This window comes from Boleophthalmus pectinirostris, unplaced genomic scaffold (genome assembly GCF_026225935.1).
Source record: "Boleophthalmus pectinirostris isolate CB_2022bp ecotype Guang Dong unplaced genomic scaffold, ASM2622593v1 HiC_scaffold_3, whole genome shotgun sequence".
NCBI lineage: Eukaryota > Metazoa > Chordata > Actinopteri > Gobiiformes > Gobiidae > Boleophthalmus > Boleophthalmus pectinirostris.
In genome coordinates, this window is record NW_026571299.1 from 11,710,246 (window position 1) to 11,732,268 (window position 22,023).

At 40.4% G+C, this 22,023-nt stretch overlaps 1 protein-coding gene across 1 annotated transcript in view; it reads left to right on the forward strand.

Moving 5' to 3' along the window:
- grip2b (glutamate receptor interacting protein 2b) overlaps nucleotides 1-16,613 on the forward strand; it is a 351,696-nt gene extending 335,083 nt beyond the window's left edge. The window contains exons 19-25 of the mRNA XM_055160802.1: nucleotides 865-1,086; nucleotides 1,935-2,091; nucleotides 8,930-9,041; nucleotides 9,241-9,439; nucleotides 9,732-9,937; nucleotides 12,977-13,123; nucleotides 16,455-16,613. Of these exons, the coding sequence (XP_055016777.1) occupies nucleotides 865-1,086; nucleotides 1,935-2,091; nucleotides 8,930-9,041; nucleotides 9,241-9,439; nucleotides 9,732-9,937; nucleotides 12,977-13,123; nucleotides 16,455-16,613 (1,202 nt within the window). The remainder of the gene's footprint in view (nucleotides 1-864; nucleotides 1,087-1,934; nucleotides 2,092-8,929; nucleotides 9,042-9,240; nucleotides 9,440-9,731; nucleotides 9,938-12,976; nucleotides 13,124-16,454) is intronic.
- The last annotated feature ends 5,410 nt before the right edge of the window (nucleotides 16,614-22,023 follow it).

Below are 22,023 nucleotides of genomic sequence, written 5' to 3' on the forward strand. Positions count from 1 at the left end.
TCTTTAGCCTCCTTGTATTTGGCTCGCAGACTCTTTACTTTTTGTTGACATTGGAGCTAGGATCTTCCGTAGCTGCTCTTGGACATTTCTTTGGCAATCATTTCAAAAACCGCCAGTTCCGATAAGACCCTTCCAGTTTGGTGTGAATACAGCGATCCCCCCAAATGTTAACTAACTCTCTAACCTCACTTTCCCTCCATTGACGAGACTCCGAGCCTGACGTGTAGGTGGGATGAATGTGACCTGACCGTTCAGACTGAAGTCACATGTCAAAAGATCGGATATGTATCAGTTTTAGGAGCACATATCCAAGTGGCCTGGGTCACATTTGAAAAAAATCAGATCTGTGTCATTCAGACTGTCATTAAAAGATCAGATACAGGTCACATAGGGGTGAAAAAAACGGATTTGGGTCACTTTAGGCTGGAGTCTGAAACAAAAAAAAGAACACGATACAATCCACTAGTTGTTACTCACCAATTATTTTACAACTAAAGCCCGAGTATGTAAAAATTTTGCCAAAAATATACTAAAGTAAAAGCATGCATCCTTATGCATCTCCATAAAACTGACTCATATTTTGAAATGGAAATGCCGTTCTTTTAGCTTTAATATTCTTTAATAAAATGTATCTTTGGCCATGAAGAATGTTCCGAAGTATTGTTTTAACTTGACTTTCCACCAACAGACAGTTACGTGTTTTTACTTTCAACTAGTGTGAGTGAGGTAGTGTTCATTTTTCTTCAGCGGTCATAGAAAGTCACATGGAGCTACGGCACGTTTTTACTCCAGATGTCCTTCCTTTCATACTAATCACAGTGACCTACATCCAACACAAGTCTCCTCTCCCCCGTGTGTTTCCAGATCTGGAGGAGAGGAAGGACAGCCGCTCGGAGATGGGGGACACCACAGAGAACGAGCTGAGTGACCCTGAAGACGACCTGACTGACAGCCTGAACACAAACAAACTCTCCCCCCTCTACTCCACCGCTGTGCCCAGTGTGGACTCCACCACCGTGCCCAGTGTGGACTCTGCCATGGACTCGTGGGACGGGTCAGGTCTGGACCAGGTCTTCAGCAGCCAAGGTGAGAAGGAGGAATGTGTCCTATATATACTAGTACATCAGTGTAATAGAGACAATGAAACCAGTCACACACAATCACACATTTGTCAGAGGACTGCCTAGTGTCTTATGAGTAATGTTTAATAATAAAGTAAATAAATAAATAAATATAATATAGGAAATGTTACAGCCTTAATATTTCTTCAGAACTGTTTTAAGATGTATGGATATAAGCGGTCAAAATGAGTTTTATCTAGAGAGTGACTGCGTGGTCTCGGGAGGAACTCGGAGTAGAGCCGCTGCTCCTTCACATGGAGAGGAGAGCACATGAGGGGAGGGCATCTGTATTGGACCCTTCCCTGACAAGGTGTTCATGTCCCACCAGGAAGAGGTCCTGGGGAAGACCCAGGACACCTGTCTGGGAATGCTTTGGGGTCCCAGGAGTTCGAGGAAGTGTCTTGGGGTGAGAGACTCCCTGAAAAATTTTGATTTCTGATCTCATTTGGACTCTCCTGTTTAATAAAAATATGTCAATAAATAATGAAACAGCACCCCCAGTTCTCCAGGGCATTTTACAGCACAGTGAAGTGGTTGGAGTAAAAACCAGCACAACCAAATTTAATGCCATGGATGGCACGGAAAAGATGTTTTTTCTTCTCAGACTATTGTGGTGAAGGGTCAAAGGGAATTTTATTTCACTTACTGGTCATGAACCTTGGGTCAAAATGAGTTTCCTCTGCATCTACAGAAGAATCCTCAATCTGAGCCCACAGGTTTCCCCAGTGCCGTTCAAGGGTCAAACACAGAGGACTCATTTTGATAACAGTTTGATCTTACACAGTAAATGTGATTTCTTTCATTGACACACAGGTCCATACAATCAGCAGGGGGCAGGGATCGCCCTCCACCCTCACGAATGGCGCAGCGCTAAACAGAGCCGCGGTAACACGCCCCCTCCTGGACGAAGGAAGAACTACCCTTTCGGTGACGGAGGCTTCAGTGAAGACGACTGGGACAAAGCTCCAGGGTAAAGCTTTATTCACGGTTTAAAAAGTGCTTGGTCACCATCTGGGTGTGATAGTGTGCGGTCTGTGAACAAACCCGCTGCCTCTTGATTGAGCACTTCAATCTGAGGGATTAACCCGGATTACAGCACTAATCAATGACGTGTGTGCATTCACAATAATTACATCCCACATGCAAATGTCACTGTAATCTGCACACTTCCTCTGGGTTTAAGACGCATGGGAACTGTGGAGTCACTGAAGAAATCTTGTCTTAGAGTTAAAATGACAATGATAATTGTAACAGGAGTATTATTTGGTCTCACTTTTGTATGTATTTTGATTAAAGATGCACTGTGTAGCTTTTCTATAAAGAGGTTATTAGTTTCCTTGGAATAGAATCTCTGAAATGTTCCACAATTTTTATTAACTTTGCCCAACCACGGACAAGAGTCTCCTATGAAGCCAGGTTACAGGACAGAAAGTAGGACAGGCAGCCCCATTTACATTTTTTTTTTTTTTCTGTGCATGTTGTACATAAACTGCTGGCGGATCTCCAGTGAAATGAGTTAGTATGAAAGCTGTGTGTATGTGAGTGTTCCAATCCAGTCCAACTTTATTTGTATAGTACATTTTACTAACACAAAGTCTCCAAAGTACTGCACAGAGCAGGCACAATATAAATTAAGACATTAAATCAAATAAATCTTAAAATGAATAAATGAGCAAGTCAATAAAAACATACAAAATTAGCAAATACATTCGTCCCTCATTATATCGTGGTTCACCTTTCGCGGTCTCACTGTTTTGTGAATTTTTTTTGTGCAGTTTTACATGTTTTTTTGTTTTTTTTTATGGCTTATGAGCGCGTATTGCATTCCTCCCCCTGCGTCCTGATTGGATAAAGGACTGTAGACCATTGTCAATCAATCTCCCCCTGCCGTGTCTCATGTGTTCAGTTTGACAAATTTACATAAATATTCGATCTCTAGCAATGCGATTCTGAAGTGCAGCGCAATCGGGCGACGGCCGCGCTTACCCTGAGGTGCGGAGCTCTGCGTCGGTCCTTTCTCCTGCGGGCACCTTCGAGTCTGTCTCGACCATGAGTCCTGGTTCAGTTCTGGTGTAGTCATGGTTTGGTCCTGTTTTAGTCCTAGTTCAGTCCTGGTTTAGTCCTCCTCTTCACTCCTGGAATCAGTCCTAGGTTAGTCCTGGTTTAGTCTTGGTTCAGTCCGTGGAGTAGGCAGCGCAAAAGTTTGATATAATCTCGGGTTAAAGGGCGGGTGCGGTGCTGTACTGCGCGGGTGCGGGTCTCCAAAAATTGACCCGTGCAGGACTTTGCGCTGTAGGACTCCATTACGGAATAAATTAAACTTCGGTTCGTTACATAAAGGAGGAAAATAACAAAAGGATGACAGCAGCGATACGTTTTAAGAAGGATGCCAAAAGGGTTGAAAGTGTCCTGTGTGAGAAAAGTGTATAAAGTGTGTGGTGAGGGGTTTTACAGCTTTAAAAGAGATATAATCATTGTAAAATATAAAGTTGTCTACTTCGTGGATTTCACCTATCACAGGTTATTTTTAGAACGTAACCCCCGTGATAAATGAGGGACCACTGTAAAATAAATTTAAAAAACAGTCAGAGGACCACACAAATTCTGATGCCATGTTAAAAGCCGGTGAGAAAAAGTGTGTTTTTAAACGAGCCTTAAAAGAATCGACTGAAGGTGCGGTTTTATTTTCGGGTGAAGAGCGATCCAAAGTTTGGGGCCAACCACAGAAAATGCCCGGTCACACCAGGGTCACCACGGTTTTACCCCGGCAATTTTTGGGACAACAAGTTGGAGCTGGCCCTCAGACCTCAGAGTGCACGAAGGAGCGTAGAAAACAACGATGTCTGAAATAGCTGTGGCTACAATTTCCCATCACTGAGGGAATAATGCAGGAAACTGTAAAGCACTTTGGTTGACATGAACGACTTTGTATAAACCCAGTGTTTTATTATTAGTATTAGTTACACAGTGCATCTTTAATGTCTTTCCAAAAGTTTACTGGAAGACGTTCAGTTTGCAGAGCCCCGGTTGTTAACGCAGACCCCACTAGTTCATCACAATATAACGACTGAAATCTGTATTTACTTTACTGTCACTTTTGTAATTGCCGTCTGTTAGTTGTCATCAAGGTAAAATTAGAAGTGGGTGTATTTCCTCTTCCAACTGTTGCAATAACAGGGCACAGACACAAATCCAAGTGCATCTCCTAAGTGCAGTTTAAATAAGACTCAATACGATACCTTTTAGCTCCGAGCAAGACATTGTGATTAAATCAGTTTAAAGTGATTGTGACAGGTTAGACCACTCATTTTACTAAAACACACTTAAATCATTTACATTTTTGCAAATTCTCGTTCATTCGTTTTTCTAATTTAGCAGTTTTTTAGGTTTAAAATTGTACGTCCTGGTTGGAAATTGGTGCCTCCGCTCAATTTCATTTCTGTCCAACGACTAGGTCAGGAATCGGAAAACACTAGACGGTTTGCAAGAAGCCCAGAAGTTGTAGACCAAGCTCCGGCCAATCAGAGAAGAGCTGTGAAGCCATGTCTGAGTCCTTGTTTGTGTTACAGCACAACAGTAAACAAAGCGGTCGAGATGGATGTAAACGAAGACGGACATTCTGTGTTTGCAACGATTCCCGAGATCGAGGATTTAAAGCCGAAACAAAGAGAATGTTTGGTGAATTTTATCAAGGGGAAAGACGTTATTGCCCTTCTTCCTGCGGGATTTGGGAAAAGCTTAATCTACTAGTTAGTCCCGTTAGCGGCGCATTACATACATCACGACCAAATATCAGTGACTGGTTAAATTAAAAAGTACCTGCCTTCCATCGAGTGAATGAATCCTAATGCTACGAGGTCAGACGGTTTCCATAAAGTGAATCAGGCTATGAAATCGGGATGTCACACCAGGGAATTCATAACCGTTACGCAGCAAAACTTCTCTAATGTACACAGAAGTTATTATCTGACAAATACAAATATAAGAAAACACCTTTATTTTGTTGAAATCATGTTTCAAGTGTCAGAAAAAAAAAAAGTTTCATGTGTATAAACTGTACTTGAAATGAACTTTTGGATAGAACTCTCCCTCGTGTGATTTCAACTTCTTGTAATTTTCAACTTTTCTTCGCAAATTGTTTCTTGATTTGTGTAAAACTATAATTTATATTTACAATGGATATTATGCCACCAAATTAAGTCAAAATTAGAGAATCATAAACCTCTGTCATACGCACTTTACACACTAAAAGTTATTAAAACACAATCCATGTTATGTTTTTCGTTATGAGACAATATTATAAAAACATCTCCAAAAAGTTGATTTTGAACAACATGGACTCTTTAATCTAAACCAGGGGAGTCAAACTCGCACAAAAATTCCCAGAGGCCGAAACTAAAAACTGGGACTAAGTCGTGGGCCAAACTAAATATTTATAAAAATTTCTACAACATCTGCATGTTTTCTCTTCTTTCAAGATATGTAAATAAACCTTTTCTTTTAAAAATAAATGTTTAATCATAGTTTTGCTTAAACATTGAATCCAGAACAAGCATAATATAAAATAATAACACAATTTTAGATAAATAATGTCTCTATAGTCTATCTGTAGCCAGTGGGCCAGCTCTAATATATATTTGATATGATCTCGAGGGCCAAATATAATTATATCGCAGGCCAAATTATGAAAAATAAATTGAGTTTGACATGTCTGATTTAAACAGACTGTGGCCGCGTCTCATTTGTCTTTCCTCGTTTCCTTCTCCTTGATTCCTCCCCTCGATTCTGCAGGAAATGGGTGAGAAAGTCCTGCCCACAGAGGAAACAAAACAGAGGATATAAACTCCTCACTGAGATTAATAAAGTTTGATTTGAAAGTTTTTATCTGCTGTCTGCTCCTGAAGTTTCTCTTAGGTTTACTCCTTCCTTCGTACCGTGGTTTTCTTTGGGACACCGTTTAGGCCCCGTCCACACTAGTACATATTCGAGTCGTTTTTGTTGTGGATGAAGTGTTCGTCCACATTAGTCCGATTGAAAACGGCTCCAGAGACGGAACAATCTGGTGCCACCAACTCCCACGAATTCATCTGAGTACAGATTTGATCCAGCACTGTGTTGACGCCTGAAAATGCTGATGTAGGCCTATGCGCCGCGAAGTAATTCACCACCAAAACGCAAAGAGGCTAGAATATAATCATATATACACAGCAAAAAGTGGAGTGTTAAAATTGACTCTCACATAATCAATTTTAACATTTTCTCAGAGTTTACATGAGTCCAATCTGTTCTAGAGTTAATTTAACATTTTTGGAAATGTTAATTAAGTAACACTGGACCAAAGTTCCTGTTTAACCCCAAAATCCAGAGTTATATTCACGTTTTGAGAGTAAACAGATAACACTTTGTAGAGTTATCCTGATTTAGCTAAAGAACACACAGAGGCATTTTATTTTTACTTTATTTTAGTTCATTTAAAATGAAATTATGTACAAAACTGGTTCAAACTGGTCTTCTCTCACAAGAGTTTGAAGTGGTGAATGGGAGGAGCCAAATTAACACTAAGAGCAGTTGAATTAACACTAGAGGAAGTTGAATTAACCTCAACCACATCAACTCTGGCAAATAACCCCAACTCCAACCCCCATTTAACTTTGAAATAGTTAAAATAACACTTTTGGTGTTAAAAACAATTCTGAAATATTTTACCCTAAAATTTTAACCCTCCAGTTTTTGCTGTGTAAGGTCTATGTGTATGACTTGCAGAAGTATAATCTCTAACATGAGCCATCTCCAACGCGATAGAAACACAGAACAGACTCACCATCAGCAGAACACCCCTCTGTCACAGAAAGAACACTCATATTCCACTGAGTCGTGTCCTTTAGTCCGACAGAAGCTGAACCGCATCAGCGCACAATAGCGAGCTGTTTTTTGAGCGCTCAGTTTATGCAAATGAGCCATGCGGTTTTAAGTTTCGTCTCTGTAAAATGCAAACAAATATGCTCAAAGCTGTGTGGATAGGGAAGGCTTGCGGACTCAGAAACGACGTGTCTGGACGCAGATCGTTTCCGATACGGTGTGTGGGAAATATTATATGGTGGCCATGCTAATTCACCCAATATTATGGACTTTGGAATGACAACAGGGTGGAAAACACGTATGACTATCTATAGGTCTATATAACATTTTTTTTTCTGTACTTTGAGTGCCATAAAGAACATGTTTTTCTGGACTTTGAGTGCCACGAAGCAGCAAAACTGACATATGTGGACCCCGTGGCATGTTTCCACCCATGATAAGGTGCACTGGGTCAGCAGTATTGTTCATTTTCTTGCTGTATATGCTAAATCAACAAGTTAATGTTTTGTCAAGATGTAGTATAAAGCTACCCCTGATTTTGAGTTGGGAGAGGCGTCGTCCGGGGTGGCAGTTGTACTTGGTAATCAACTTGAATCTCTCAATGGAAAATGACGAAATAAAGTGTCCTGTTCTCTCGGATTCTCCATCTCCTGTGCTTCTTTTTAGGACACGCATTGAACCTTCCGAAAAAACCCACAGGTGATACGCGGATTCATTTCAATGTGAATGGAGTCTTAATATGACACATTTTATTGACAGCTGAAAAACGTTGGATGGAGGAGAGGCATTAATGAGAAGGAAGTCAGGAAAGAGAATTGAGACGCGGCCCATGTGTCAGCAGATCCGAGCTTGTATTTTCGCCACCGCATTACAAGTGTTTTTCTCTATAAGCTGAGCGTGAATGCCCCAGTGTCAGTGATGAGTAATGGGGAGTTTAAGCCTATACTAGCAGTTCGGTTATGTAACGCTCACAGGCCCGGAGGAGCACCGCTAATGTACACTCCATGCTGTCAGATCTCTATGTGCGTGTTAAACATTAGTCATGATCAGGCTCAAATAAAGGAACGGGGATCTCGACGACTTAACGCATGGAAATGAGTGTCAAACTAAACGGATCCAAACCCAAATCCACTTTATTTCTATAGCACGTTTTACAATCAAAGCAGTTTCCACGAACATAAAATGAAGACAACAAAAGGTAAACTGCTTAAAAAAAATTAAATGATGGATCATACTTGTCCTAAAACAATAAAACCGGTAAAAATCTAATAAAAGCAAAATCATAAAAGTCATATTGGGCTATGTTTACATTTATTTTTCTATTAAATTCAACATTATTGGAGTAGTTTTAAGACTATTTTGTATACTTCAGACTACCTGAGTAATATATATGACAATGACAGTGTAACAGTCATTTTGCTCTCTGATTGAATTTTCCCTGGATTGTTGCATCGCAGGTAGAAATCCTGTGCAGTATTTAAAGGGCCCATATTACTCTATTTTCTGATTAATGTTATAATGTTATTTCCTCATCACAAACAGACCTTGAGTTTTTTTGTTTTTGTTTGTTTGTTTGTTTTTTTCATTCAGACATGTGTAACTAATAATTAATAAGGTTTATTCAAACATGTGTGAATGAAACAAAACAACTCCAGGTCTGTTTTTGATGTGATAACAGCATTATAACTTGGCTTAAAGCTCACAATATCGGACCTTTAAATAAATATCTGTGAATTGCTGGGGGAAAAAAAAAAAAAAGTTAGAAACAGTTCAAATTATGAAGTCTCAATCTTCAAACTACTTAAAATACCTTATACTGAGCTTAACTCTTTTGCTTGCACTGGGTTTTGACAGAACATTGTTTCCAGTGGCAGCAGAATGTGAAACTATGTGATACAAATAAAAGCATTAACATTAGACTGTATGGGCTTTGTGTTGTGTCTCTGTAGCTTCCTGAACCCCCCTGATGGGCTGATGGTGGACCCTGAGGACAGCTTCTGGTGTCAGGCTCTGGAGGACCTAGAGACGTGTGGACAGTCTGAGCTGCTGCGAGAGATCGAGGTCCAGGAAAGACACCACAACATTCTCTAGCACAGTCATATGTAGATGGGGGCATTATAATGAATATTGTTACAATGCGGATTAATGGGTCTAGGGACTAAAATAAATCATTATATTCAACATTTGTTGTCATTACATGACATGATATAATTATAATAATAACAAAAACACGTACTTATACATGTTTTCTTTCCCATAGGCGTCCATAATGACCGGCTCAGCCATCAGTTTAGGAGTGGAGGGGAACAAGGCTCCTCCTGAGCCTGTGCTCAGCCACAGCAGGATGAGTCCTCTGAGGAGGAACTCTCTGCTCCACCAGGGGGCGCTGCTGCACCTGCATGACCAGACCCACCTACACGACCAGGCCCACCTGCTCCAGGAAGACCAGCTGCACCAAGGCAAGACTGTCACAGCACTCACACTTCAGAAAGATTAGCTTTGGTTTGGAGAGAGTGGTATCAACTACATTCTTACAATAAGCAGGGTCTGGGCACTCGTTTGTCTCCATAGAGATTGATAAGTCTAATGCCACACTGTGGAACACACATCTCCATGCATACAAAACGAATGTCTCAAATACTTCTGAAATAAATAATTAACAAACAAAAACAAACAAACAAACAAACAAACAAAAAAAAAAAAGTGTCCTTCAATTTTATTTGATAGATGAACTATGTATTTCCTCTGTAGATGGCTTGCTCTCGGACCCTCTGTACCTGCAGGACGGGCTGCTCCACCAGGGGGCGCACCTGCGTCAGGAGGCCCAGTCTCCACTGCACTTCCAAGACCCTAAAGCCAAGGCGTCGCTCCGAGTGTCCGAGCGCACCTGGGAGTCCCGCCGGATCAAAGAGGAAATGCAGGGGATCATCTCCCCCACTCCACTCGAACTGCACAAAGTCAGTGCCACTTTAAATATTGATTTTATTTATTAATGCAAACAGACAAACATCAGAGTGACAAATCATATACAGCGGAAACAAGACATAAAAACATAGAACTTAACATGACATGGTTTGTAAACATAACAAAGACAAGTGGACTAAGTGCTATTTATAAGTGTACTAGTAGTTTGTGTGTTTTGTGTGTGTTGTGCGTGTTGTGTGTGTTTTCAATCTCAAAAAGTAATTTGTTTTGTTTTCACAAAAGTGTAAAAAGCAGCAGACACAGAAAAGTGGCTGCACTTAATAAGTTTGTACATTTCTTGTTCAGTGTCACATTCTTAAATGTCTTTCCTTCTGTGAGTGCGACTCTTGAGCTCAGTAACACATGCTCCAGTGTGCGGGTGTGAGGTGTGAGGTGTGAGCTGGTCTACGTGCACTTTTGCACATATGTCACTGTGTGGTTGAGTGGGCAGTGTGTGTAGGTGTGTGTATGTGTGTGTATGTGTGTCTGTGCATGTGTCTCTCAGTTGTGGGGATACGTTTTTTATGTCTAAAAATGCAATAAAAAAAACATTTACTAAAAAAAATAATAATGCTAAAATAAATAAATGAATAATGGCTGCAGATTGATCCAAAATGACATGAACAAAAATGCACAAAAAGTCACAAGAATCCATCTTGACTTGCGCTGCTGCGATAGGGCACACCCACTGGTTGGCGGATGAATCACCAGTAACAGGTTTGAGTGAAACCAAAAGTGAAACTCTCACATGAACCAAAGCAAATATGGAGGTGATGATTGATAATGAGGAGAAATACATTTTCAATTAAATGTCGCTTTCACATCGTATATCAGACATGTCAAAGTAAGATAAGATAAGATAAGATAAGATATGCCTTTATTAGTCCCACAGTGGGGAAATTCCAGTGTTGCAACGCACAATTTCAGAACAGCAGGAAATGGTAACATACAATAAAACAGATAATCAATAATAGCTTAAAAATAATTCAGGCCCGGGGGCAAAATTTGGCTTGCAATATAATTATACTTATTATAATTAATACCACGAGCTCATCTCAAATATGTATTAGAGCTGATCTGCCAGCTGCATCACCAGTATGTCTTATGCGCCGCTAATACTACTACTGCTAATACAACTACTTTGATGAACTTGTATCTAAGAAGAGATGCCAAGTATTTGTATCTGCTTTGGACTCATGTGCATCAGAGGATATCATAGTCTAGCAAACTGAGCTTGGATGAATGTTTTCTTTATGATTTTTGACTGTTCATAGTTGAAAGATTGGATTTTCATTGAAGTAAGCTGTTATTTTTGACTGGTTGTTGGCTTGTGAAAAAAAAAAAAAGGAAAACAAAACAAAACAAAAAAAGATTTAAAAGGAGTTTAAAAGATACAGATTTTTTTATTTATTTATTTTTTTATTATTATTATGCTTGTTCTGGATTCATTGTTTAAGCAAAACTATTATTAAACATTTATTTTAATTAGAAAAGGTTTAAACATTACATCTATCAAAAGAAGAGAAAACATGCAGATGTTGTAGAAATTTTTCAATAAATATTTAGTTTGGCCCACGACTTAGTCCCAGTTTTTAATTTTGGCCTCTGTGTATTTGAGTTTGACACTCCTGTTATATATGTTCATACACATACTCACCCACACACACACACACACACACACACACATATATATATATACTCATGCTTCACATGTACTACATACACACATGTATACTGTACACATGCATTTATCATGTACATATGTATGACAATATATGTGTCACTGTGAAGTACATGGACACCCCAGGCAGACGTGAGCTTAAAGAATGGGTTCCAATTAGGGCTGTAACGATATCCAAGTCTCACGGTACGATATGTATTGCGATATTGTGGGAAAGCTCAGGATATGGTGGGAAGCTCACGATTAGGAATGTTTAAATTTCTCGATATTTTTACGATACACATCTCACAGTACGATATTTAGTGCAATATTTTGTGGAGGCTAAACAGCTAAAACTGTTAATATGATACTTTTTCCTCTTAAAATGCCTTGACAAGACTTAATCCAAAGAACTAAGACTTAAAAGTGCTTAAAACTGTTATTTCTTCTTGTTGTCTGCACTGAAATGGAGCAAAGGATCATGGTCTATGTAGTCCTATGTAGTCTTTTTCTTTTTTTTTTTTTTTTTTTAGCTATTGCTGCACCATAACTCTTAATTTAAACAAAGAGACTTGTAATTCAATATATTGTGATGGCCCACGATATTATTGTGAGAACTTTGACGATACGATATCACCATATTCCGGTTATTGTTACATCCCTACACCCAATACAAAATGTTCCACACCAGGGAGGTGCAGAGACAGACCAGGTAGTGCTCAGACACCTGCTCCTTCGCCTTAAGTGCCCTCGTCGTCATAATATAAATACAGAACTTTCCACTGACAACTTAAATCTCAGCGCACTGCAGTGTATACATTGTTGAGTCATGTATAATGTCTTTGTATAGGCCTGTTACTATGGACGGTTATGTAACGGTCACAGAAATCCCCCTGTGTGTGTGTGTGTGTGTGTGTGTGTGTGCACGTGCATGAGTGTGTGAAAGAGACAGAGTGAGAGAGAACACTTTATATAAAACTGAAAAGTATACAGTACATACTTCTAATCCTTGTGTTGTAGGTGCATTAACTGTTCTTGTTTCTTTAGTGTTGCTTGTTTTTCCTGTGCCCCCACATTATCAGAGGAGGCCGTGACATTACTACTTTTATTACTTTACAGCTACACTTTTTACAGTGTTATTTATTGTGTTTTTATGTAATCACTGCATCCATAATCTGTTTCATAAGCAAAGGTTTTCACAACAGGATTCTGACTTGTTTGTTTTATCTTTTACACTTCCACTTACTGAAAAACATCAACTGCTGTGTTTCAAGGGAACATCTCAATAAACCGTCTCTTGTCCCCGTCTGCGAGTGCGATCATCACATTGTAGAATCCGATGGCTGATGTGCCTCTCTTGCGCCCCCTGCAGGTGACAGTGATAAAGGACCCGGAGAGCGATGACTTCGGCTTCAGCGTGTCTGATGGTTTTTTGGAGAAGGGAGTTTACGTGAACATGATCCGAGAGGACGGCCCGGCGGACAGATCGGGACTCAGACCGTACGACCGCATTCTACAGGTGAGGGTGGGGGTTACGGCTCGTTTATGATCGATGTTTTAGACGCAGACAGATACACGTGGAGGCTTCTGTTCGTCCGTTATCTGATCTGTCTCTACAGAACATCAGAACATGTGGAGTCTTAGCAATGGAGTGGTACATGAGCTGACTGCTGGAGACAGTGGTGGACACAGCTCAACAATACTAGCAATACTAGATTTTTTTTATTTTATTTTATTATTAATTCAATTCAATTCTATTTTATTTTATTGTATTGTATTTTTATATATTTTTTTTAATTTTTTTTTTTTTTTTTAATTTAATTTAAAATTTTTATATTTTATTTTATTTAAATTTATATTATTTTTTTTTTTTATTTTATTATTTATTTTTTCTAGCAGATTTTTTTTTTTTTTTTAAGGCCTGCAAAACAAATAATCACTTCTCTTATCTTGTTTTCTTGGCTCTTTTCCAACAAACGTGATCTAAAAGCTGCCATGGTCCTCTCCATATTTGTTTGTGTTGATCCTGTTTTTCTTCCATTTTTCATTTGAACAGAATACATGTTAGCGGCTGCGTTTATATGACGACGGTCTGAACAGAAGACGTAAAAGTGGCGTCACATCTTAATTTTTTTATTCTGTGTTTAGACGAGCGTTTTCGGGAGGAAATCTGCGTCCATACGTTGACGCAAAAGTGTGTGGTATTCGATTGGGTCGATGCCAGGCGGCTCGGTAGTGATGCTCGGTGATGAAGTATGTGACGTAAATGTGTACGCGACGTGAGCAGATCTGACTAGAGTTTTGCGTCTTGGGCAGTGTAGATGAAAACGCTACAGCGGAGCTTATTCTACTTTTCCACTCTGGAGGGTGGCTTCAGATTTTTGTGTTTTTACGCCCCCAAAACACCGTCACCATCTAAACGAAAGGCACTGCTGATAAAATATTTGTTGTTTTTACCGGCAAGTGTTCTCGTATAAACAGGCCCTGACATTAGAACAGTTGAAAGCGTAAATGCAGCAGCGCTCACCGCACCTGGAATGAACAAATCTGTTTTATGTATGAAATGAAGCATAAACAATTTGTTCGTTATGAATTAAGTCATTGCAAGTAATTGTATGAATTCCCTTTACTATCCAATCAGAACCACACACTTTGACAAAACTTAACAAAGACGAGTGAATCTGGAGCCCTATCCTGTCTCCCTGATTTCAGAGGGTGTGATTGACAAGTGGATTAACTAGGGATGTAACAATATCCAAATCTCACAGTACGATATTTATTGCGATATTTTGTGGAGGCTAACAAAATTGTGAATATGCTACTTTTTCCTCTTAAAATGCCTTAATTCAAAGGACTAAGATTTAAAAGTGCTTAGAACTGTTATTTCTTCTTGTAGTTTGCACCAAAACGGAGCAAAGGATCATGGTCGATGTAGTTCCTTCTGGTTTTTGCACCTAACAATTAATTCAAGCAAAGAAACTTGTAATTTCATATACTGTGATGATCCACGATATTATTGAGAAACTTTGGACTATGTGATATCAAGATATTTTGGTTATTGTTACATCCCCAGGATTAACCAATGCTCTGTTTGCGTCAAAAATAAACACGGCTGGTTACACATATAAAATCTGAAAAAACAAAACAAAAAACAGGACTGAGAAACAGCTGAATCAAAAACTGAAACACCAAACTATTACGCATCTCAGCTAAAAGACGTTATTCATTTTGTTCTGAATGTTGTAAGATTTTTCAAGAAGAGATGCCTTGCACACAGACACGTGAGACAAGTTAGAAGCTGCCGCTGGACTGACTCAAGTTTGGACAGAGGTTTTTCACACTCTGTGGTCTGGTTCCAGTCCCTTCTGGATTCAAACAGAATATAGACAGGACTGGCTGCTGAGGCAACAATCTCCCAAAAAGAATTATATCACATTTACTTGAAGCCAGATCGCATTTATGTACACAGTATCTTTATATTGCCTTGAAGAAGTATTGCATTTTTCAGACTATAAATTGCTCTGGAGTATAAGTCGCACCAGCCAAAAATGCGTAATGAAGAAGAAAAAAACATATATTAGTCTTGTTTATATGTATATATAAGTTGGGGGAAATTAATTTTATAAAATCAGAGACCAGGAACCCACATTTCATCTTGAAAGGCAAGTTCTAATAATAACAATAGAACAGAGAACAACAGGCTGTTAACGTCACATATGAACAGTTCTTCAGATAATTATAACATAAACAATAGAACAGAACAAGTTTACCAAACTCTCCATCTCACTCAAATCACTAAATCACTAAATTGAATTCTTCATCCACTGTGTCACTTCTGAAAAACTCCATGACTATAACAGAGCGCCGCTTCCTCTTCTGTGCAGCTGTCGTCAGACTCATCATTAGGGCTGAGTATCATTCAGAATTTGCCGATAAGATACATATCTCGATACATAAGCCACGATACGATACATATCTCGATACAGTGAGTTTACGATTCAATACGATTCAATACGATATACATTTCAAATTGATTCAATACGGTTCAATAAAAAATAATGGGTAAATAGTGGCTGTGATGCTGAAAGTCTTTGTTAAACCACTTCTTGTGCAAAGTTCATATGAAACAAACGTGTTAATCATCAAAACAGTGAAAATGTCAAATGTGTCGCATAAACGAGTTTCCTTCTTCTAAACAAACAACAAAACTGTAGCTCTATAACAAAATAATTTAGTAAACCAAAAATACCAAAACATGCTCCCTACTACGCATCAGTTCCAGTTAGAATTATTCCAGCCCTTCTGAATCCCAACAGGATGGTTTCGGTGTCACTGAAGTCCAGGCTTTGTCGATCCATCCAGTGACTTCCAGGAAAGTTTCATAGTGCACCCTCCCGGTTGCCGTGAAGCTGTGTTCTCCATCCCCGCTTTTTCGTCAGTCCCTCAGTTTCTGGCTCACTCCAAACTTTCTTTCTGCAGCTGAATATATCACTATTTGCAGGAGACATGCTCAGTAGAAGTGTCAGTGGTACAAGAGTAACAGGAGCAGGAGATACTGACACACAAGACTAGAGTGCCGTCTTGAGTCTGTCAATGTGAACATTTTAATATATAAGTCGCGCTGGAGTATAAGTCGCAGTAGTCCGAAAAATATGGTAATTAAAGCTATCTTCTTCATACTTTATTGCGATTGGTTCAGTCCTTCTGACACTCACTCAGAGATCAATAGGAGCAGTATCATTCTTTAAGCGCAAAGGTTTTTTTTATTTGATTTGTGTCATGATATTACCAAGCCCTAATGTCTGTACATAATCTTGCCTCTTCTGTATCTGTATTTTCTGCGTTTGCAGGTGAACCACGTGCGAACTCGAGACTTTGACTGCTGCCTGGCCGTCCCTCTCATCACCGAGGCCGGGGACAGACTGGAGCTGGTCATCAGCAGAAACCCCATGAGCTGTGAGGACCACGAGGACAATAACAACACCCTACAGCGCCCCCTAGACCTGTAACAGTGCACCCACCACACGCCACGACCCCCCCCCCCCCTCATCTGCAATAACTGGACTTCAAAACTCTCCGACTGCATGCTCCGACCGCCGCCCCCTGCTGTTCAAACCTCTGTATCGACACGGAAGGACGAGAGAGGAGAGGGGAGATGGTTTGGGCTGGAGATATGACGATGTTTTGTAAGACATTTCATATTGAACTTGGCACTTTATAAAACAAATCATCAAATCTTTTTAGCTTTTATTTACGTTTTTTACCACTATAAAGTTGTTTAGTTAACTTAAAGAGTCCATGTTACACTATTTTACGATGTTTTAATCTTGTTTCCTCATCAAAAACTTACCTGGAGTTGTGTTTTGTTTCATTCCCACAAACTCAACATATTTTGGGTGCTCCAGTGTGTTTTTAAACTCCGCGCACCTTCATTAGAATCGAAAATTTCAGCCCCGTGATTACAAATCTCTTCTGAACTAAAGGTAAAAGCTGTGAACTTCAAAACTACTACTACGTGACATCACAAGGTGGAATACAGCATTTTGAGCTTTGGAGATGCAGACAGACTGATAATAAAAGGTTATTCAAACGTGTAAATGAAACAAAACAAAGCTCCAGGTTTGTTTTCGAGGAGGTAACAGCATTATAACATGGTTTAAAGCTCACAAGAGTCAGTTTTGTGTAATATTGGACCTTTAAGCTTAATTTTGTTCATCTCTATCTGAGTTTTTGTTACTTCATAGTCCGTCCAAGGCCCCGCCCACCTGAAAATGTACTGTCTAATCATTAATCTAGTCATTTCTCATAAAAAGGTTTTCACTTTTTATTAACGCTTCAGTGAAATTATATGTTACACTTTGTTCATGACATGGATTACTGTAAATCCTCTAAAATTGGACACAGCAAAGTCCAAATATCTCTCAGTCCTACGGCAGGATTCAAAACTTTAAACATTATGTAGCATTCATTCGCTTCTCATTTGATGCTCACCAGTCGTAACTTAATTTCTTACATCTGTTTTCGTTATAACCCGAACTATAATATTGTGATAAGGATGGTGACATTTCTTCCAAAATTATCTCAAAATATCTCCATCTACAGTAGATTTTTCCACATATTTGGCAACACTGGCAGGTTTGTGTAAGATTGCGACTTCGGACCAGAGGGTAACTAGATCGAGCCTCACTCTTAATGCCACAAAACTGACACTAGACCAGGACTAAACCAGGACAAGAGGATTAAACCAGGTCTACATCATGGCTGAACTAATTCCAAACCAGGACTAAACCGAGATGGTGAGTGTATATTTATTTAAAACAAGGACGATGCACGGAATTGACTGATCTTAAAGACATCCAATTCATCATTAAAACGTAACTTTTTTTTTGAAGGTCCGTCACCTGCTAGTTTCTGTGGATATAATAATGTCAATAATACATTTTTATTTATAAAGCACAAGCAGCAAAGAATAATACAAAAAGTAAAAAAAAAACAGCATACAGAAGGCGTACAAAAACAGACAATGATGCAAACAATTCAATTAATCATAATATATAAATAAAAAGAAATAGAATACAAAGAAATAAGGAATAAAATCAAGCTAAAACCAGGTAAAGGAAGGCCAAACCATAAAAATTTGTGATGGTGCAGCCTTATTTCTTCAGGCAGGGTGTAACAAAGCCGAGGTGCCCGGACTGAAAAGGCTCCATCACCCTTCGTTTGGAGCCTGGACTAAGAGCTTTTAGTTCGAATGGAACTAAAAAACAGTAGTGTGCACCAACTACTGTCGATGTGAAAGCACCCTAAATGCATGCCCTTGCACTAAATTAGGACTTTTCACTCATAAACGGTGAGAAAACAGTTGTTTACTTCCCATAACTCGGATTATAAAGACGAGAAGCAGCACAGGAAGGAAAGAAGAAAGAAAGAGGAGAAAAAATGACGAGCTGTGGAAGAGAGAGACTGGATTTATAGCCAAATTGTGCAAATTTAAGTCAAAACTCGTGAACACGTGAGGGGACAAAGGCTATGTTTCGACTGCAGGGCTTAATGCTCAATTCAGATTTTTTTGCGAAATCCATTTTTTTTTTTTTTTTTTTTGTTCACATTTCCAATTAAATGCGACTTGTATGTGATCTCCAGTGTGAACTTTAAACTTTAAAGTGTAGGGCCACATATTCAAGTGGCCTGGGTCACATTTGAAAAAAATCGGATCTGTGCCGTTCAGATAAAAAATCAGATACAGGCCGCATAGGGGCGAAAAAATCAGATTTGGGTCACTTCAGGCTGCAGTCTGAACGTAGCCAAAGAGACTCAAGCTGCTTCTTCCTAAACAAGAGCGTAAATCCTGGTCAGCACCAAGCGCTCTTACTGACACATGATTGGCTGTAGACATCTCGATTAAAATGCACATGCCTTATCATCGCGATCGACCAAAGTAGAGATCACAATCTATCGATCTTTCGGTTTTCGGCACAGCCCTACTTTGGAACATTTCAGACATTCCTGTATCTTCATGGAGATGAACAGTTACACCTGAAATGTTATGCAGTGCACCTTTAACTTCAAGCTTTGACAACAAACATTTAACTTCTTGGGTTCTTTTTTAAAGACAATACCGTTGGAGATGTATTCACCTTCATTACATGTTTCGGCTGCAGCTGCAAGCCAGAACTGTCCTACGTAAATACACCTCCTACTGTATTGTCTTTAAAAAGAACCCAAGAAGTTTTTGGACACATATTTGTCAAAAATCTCACCCCTCTTTACTACAGTTCTTGTTCTTCTGTATCAAAGAAATCTACATCCTAAAAAAGTGTTGAGACCTCCTCTCTCAGCTCGAATCCACGTCCCTGTTCTCTGTACGTTATAATTATTTGTGGATTAGCAGCTCCCACCCACTGCTCCCTCATCAGGCCCCCTCAGCGAAGAACATTGTGTCCAGGTAGAACCACAGCACACAGAGCAGGTTTTCACTCCGAGATGTGATCAGGTGGACTCAATGGGTTAAAGTAAATGTGGGTGGAACATTAGAAATACTGGCTTTTGTGCTTAGAGGGATCAGAACGCGGAGAACAATTGACTTCTCTGTCTCACATCTCGCAGTGTTATATAATACGGTGCAGCTGACTACAGTAATGTGCTGTGAAAATCAAAAAATGCCATTGCAACGTCCAAGAAACTGTAAAGATGAAAAAATGTCTCTACTGAACATGTATAAAGTAGTTCTTCTTAATTTCGAGTGTCATGTGATAGTCAGGAGAGCTATGGCTACCACAGATTAAACACTATTTTCTGATCTGTTATAATGTCGTTTCCTCATCACAAACAGACCTGGAGTTGTGTTTTGTTTCATTCACACATGTTTAACACACAAACCCTACATATTTATGCTATGTCCTTTTCTCAAACGGAAAACACTTGGTTCCACCTTATCTCGCGGCAGTGCTTCTCAGTTATTTTCTGTCACGTCCCACCTAGGAAGAAGAAAACATTTCGCTCCCCCACTCGACAGAACCACTAAAAAACGTTGACAAATCGCACCCTCATCTTCAGTAGCCCACAAACAAGCGCAAATGTCTCCAAAGCGACTCCCGGGACCAGTGTGCGAAATATAGGAGGCGGAGGGGCATCCAACCCCTTTGATTAACCCATCACACCCCCTAAAAAGCCTGAAAAGCAAAATGTTGAGGGGGCTTAAATTTTGTTAAAATAAATAAATAGTCCAGATGCCATCCCATCTGGACTCGGACAGGGTCAGCCCCATGTTCCTCATCTCAAGTCACCATGAACTCTTAAAACAGCAGCATGTAGAACTCACCGCACATCAGCCCGGAGCAGAAGCACCGAGTTCAGGTAACACCACTAAAGACACTAAAGAACTCACCGTAGCTCGCAGCCCCTCAGGAAGGGATTGGGGGTCCGGTCATTAGTCTTGTGCCGTCCTCCAAGCGCGTTGGTCAGATAGGTCTGAGGCTCCGTCCTCCATGTCTTGGTTCCAGACAGGGGCGAGCAAGACCGGTATGCAGAGGGCTGGGTCCGAGTGGTTCTGTGCCGTCCTCTGTGTGCTGGTTCTGTGGGGGAAAAGCGAGAATGTGCTGTGGACTGTGGCTGGTTCTGAGGTGGTGCAGCATCCGGATAGAAGCATGAATCCAATTTGGTTCATTATATATCTTGTTCTGAGCGGTCCGTCCTCCGCGCTCTTGGTTCTTCCCAGGGAAAGCGCTTCTTAGGCCGAGGCTCCTAACAGTTCAAGTTGAATCAACTGAATAGGGCCTGTTCAATTTAGGCAGTCTGTGGCATCCATCGTCATTTCTTTTTTTTTTTTTTTTTTCACATTTGACTCTGTAATGAACAATTCAGAGATGGGGACCACCCCCAAATACTGACAGGTATTTCGCACACTGCCCAGGATACATGTGGCATGTGTCCGTCCGTATTCCGCGCTGTGCTCATCTGCGTCAAGAGGCAGTCTGCTCGTGTGTCCTCCTCGTCTTGAAAGATCATGTCTGTGTTATAGTTCGGGGCACTTTCATCATCAAGCGTGACAGAAAACACGTCTAATGCTGCAGGCAGAATCAGCTCCTCTGTTATTTGGTTCATTCACAAATAGTGCTGTTGCAGTTAGGGAATTTCTCCTGCAGTGCGGTATAGCAGCTCAATAGCTCGGTATGCGGTGATATCACACCCCCTCCTCCACCCCCTCATCCCCCGAAGTTACAATATTTCCAGCGGCACTGAAAACTCTCTCTGATGATGCACTTGTTTTGCAGATGCACATGTACCTTGGGTGCCATGTGGATATAGTGTATGTATCGTGGGAGAAGTAATATTTGGCTTTGGAACAAGTGCCGCTGCATCTCTCCAGCTCTCACTGTTACAGCTCGGGTCAGAGTGCTGCACCAGGTCGGGTACCCGCGGACTTAAGAGAGAGAGAGCCCCAAGCCTGCGGAGCAGGTGTCTGCAAAGCGAGATCGGGCGACGGCTGCACTTAACAATGTGTGGAGCTCTGCGCCAGTCCCTTCACCTGTGGTCACCCGACAGTCTTCGCGGGTGCACCCTAGTCCTGGGTTAGTCCTGGGTTATCACGGGCAGTAATGGGTGGAATGTTAACGGGTCCGGGTGGGTGCGGGTCTCTAAAAATGGACCCGTGCAGGCCTCTGCGTTGGGTTACATTGGTCAGGTGCGGTGATCGCGGTGGCCCAACATTCACCGCAGTGGACCTCTTAGTACCGTAGTGATTAATTTTTGTGGTTATTAGCAGGATGATGGTTGGCAATATTTGGCATGTTTTTGCTGAAAATGCTCAAACGGTTTATCAGCGTGATTGGGGTGTAATATCTTTAAGAGACGTCGTAATTTATCTGGCTTCATGCTGTCCGCTGCCAACCTTTTTAGGCACAGTAAACTCACCGGTCT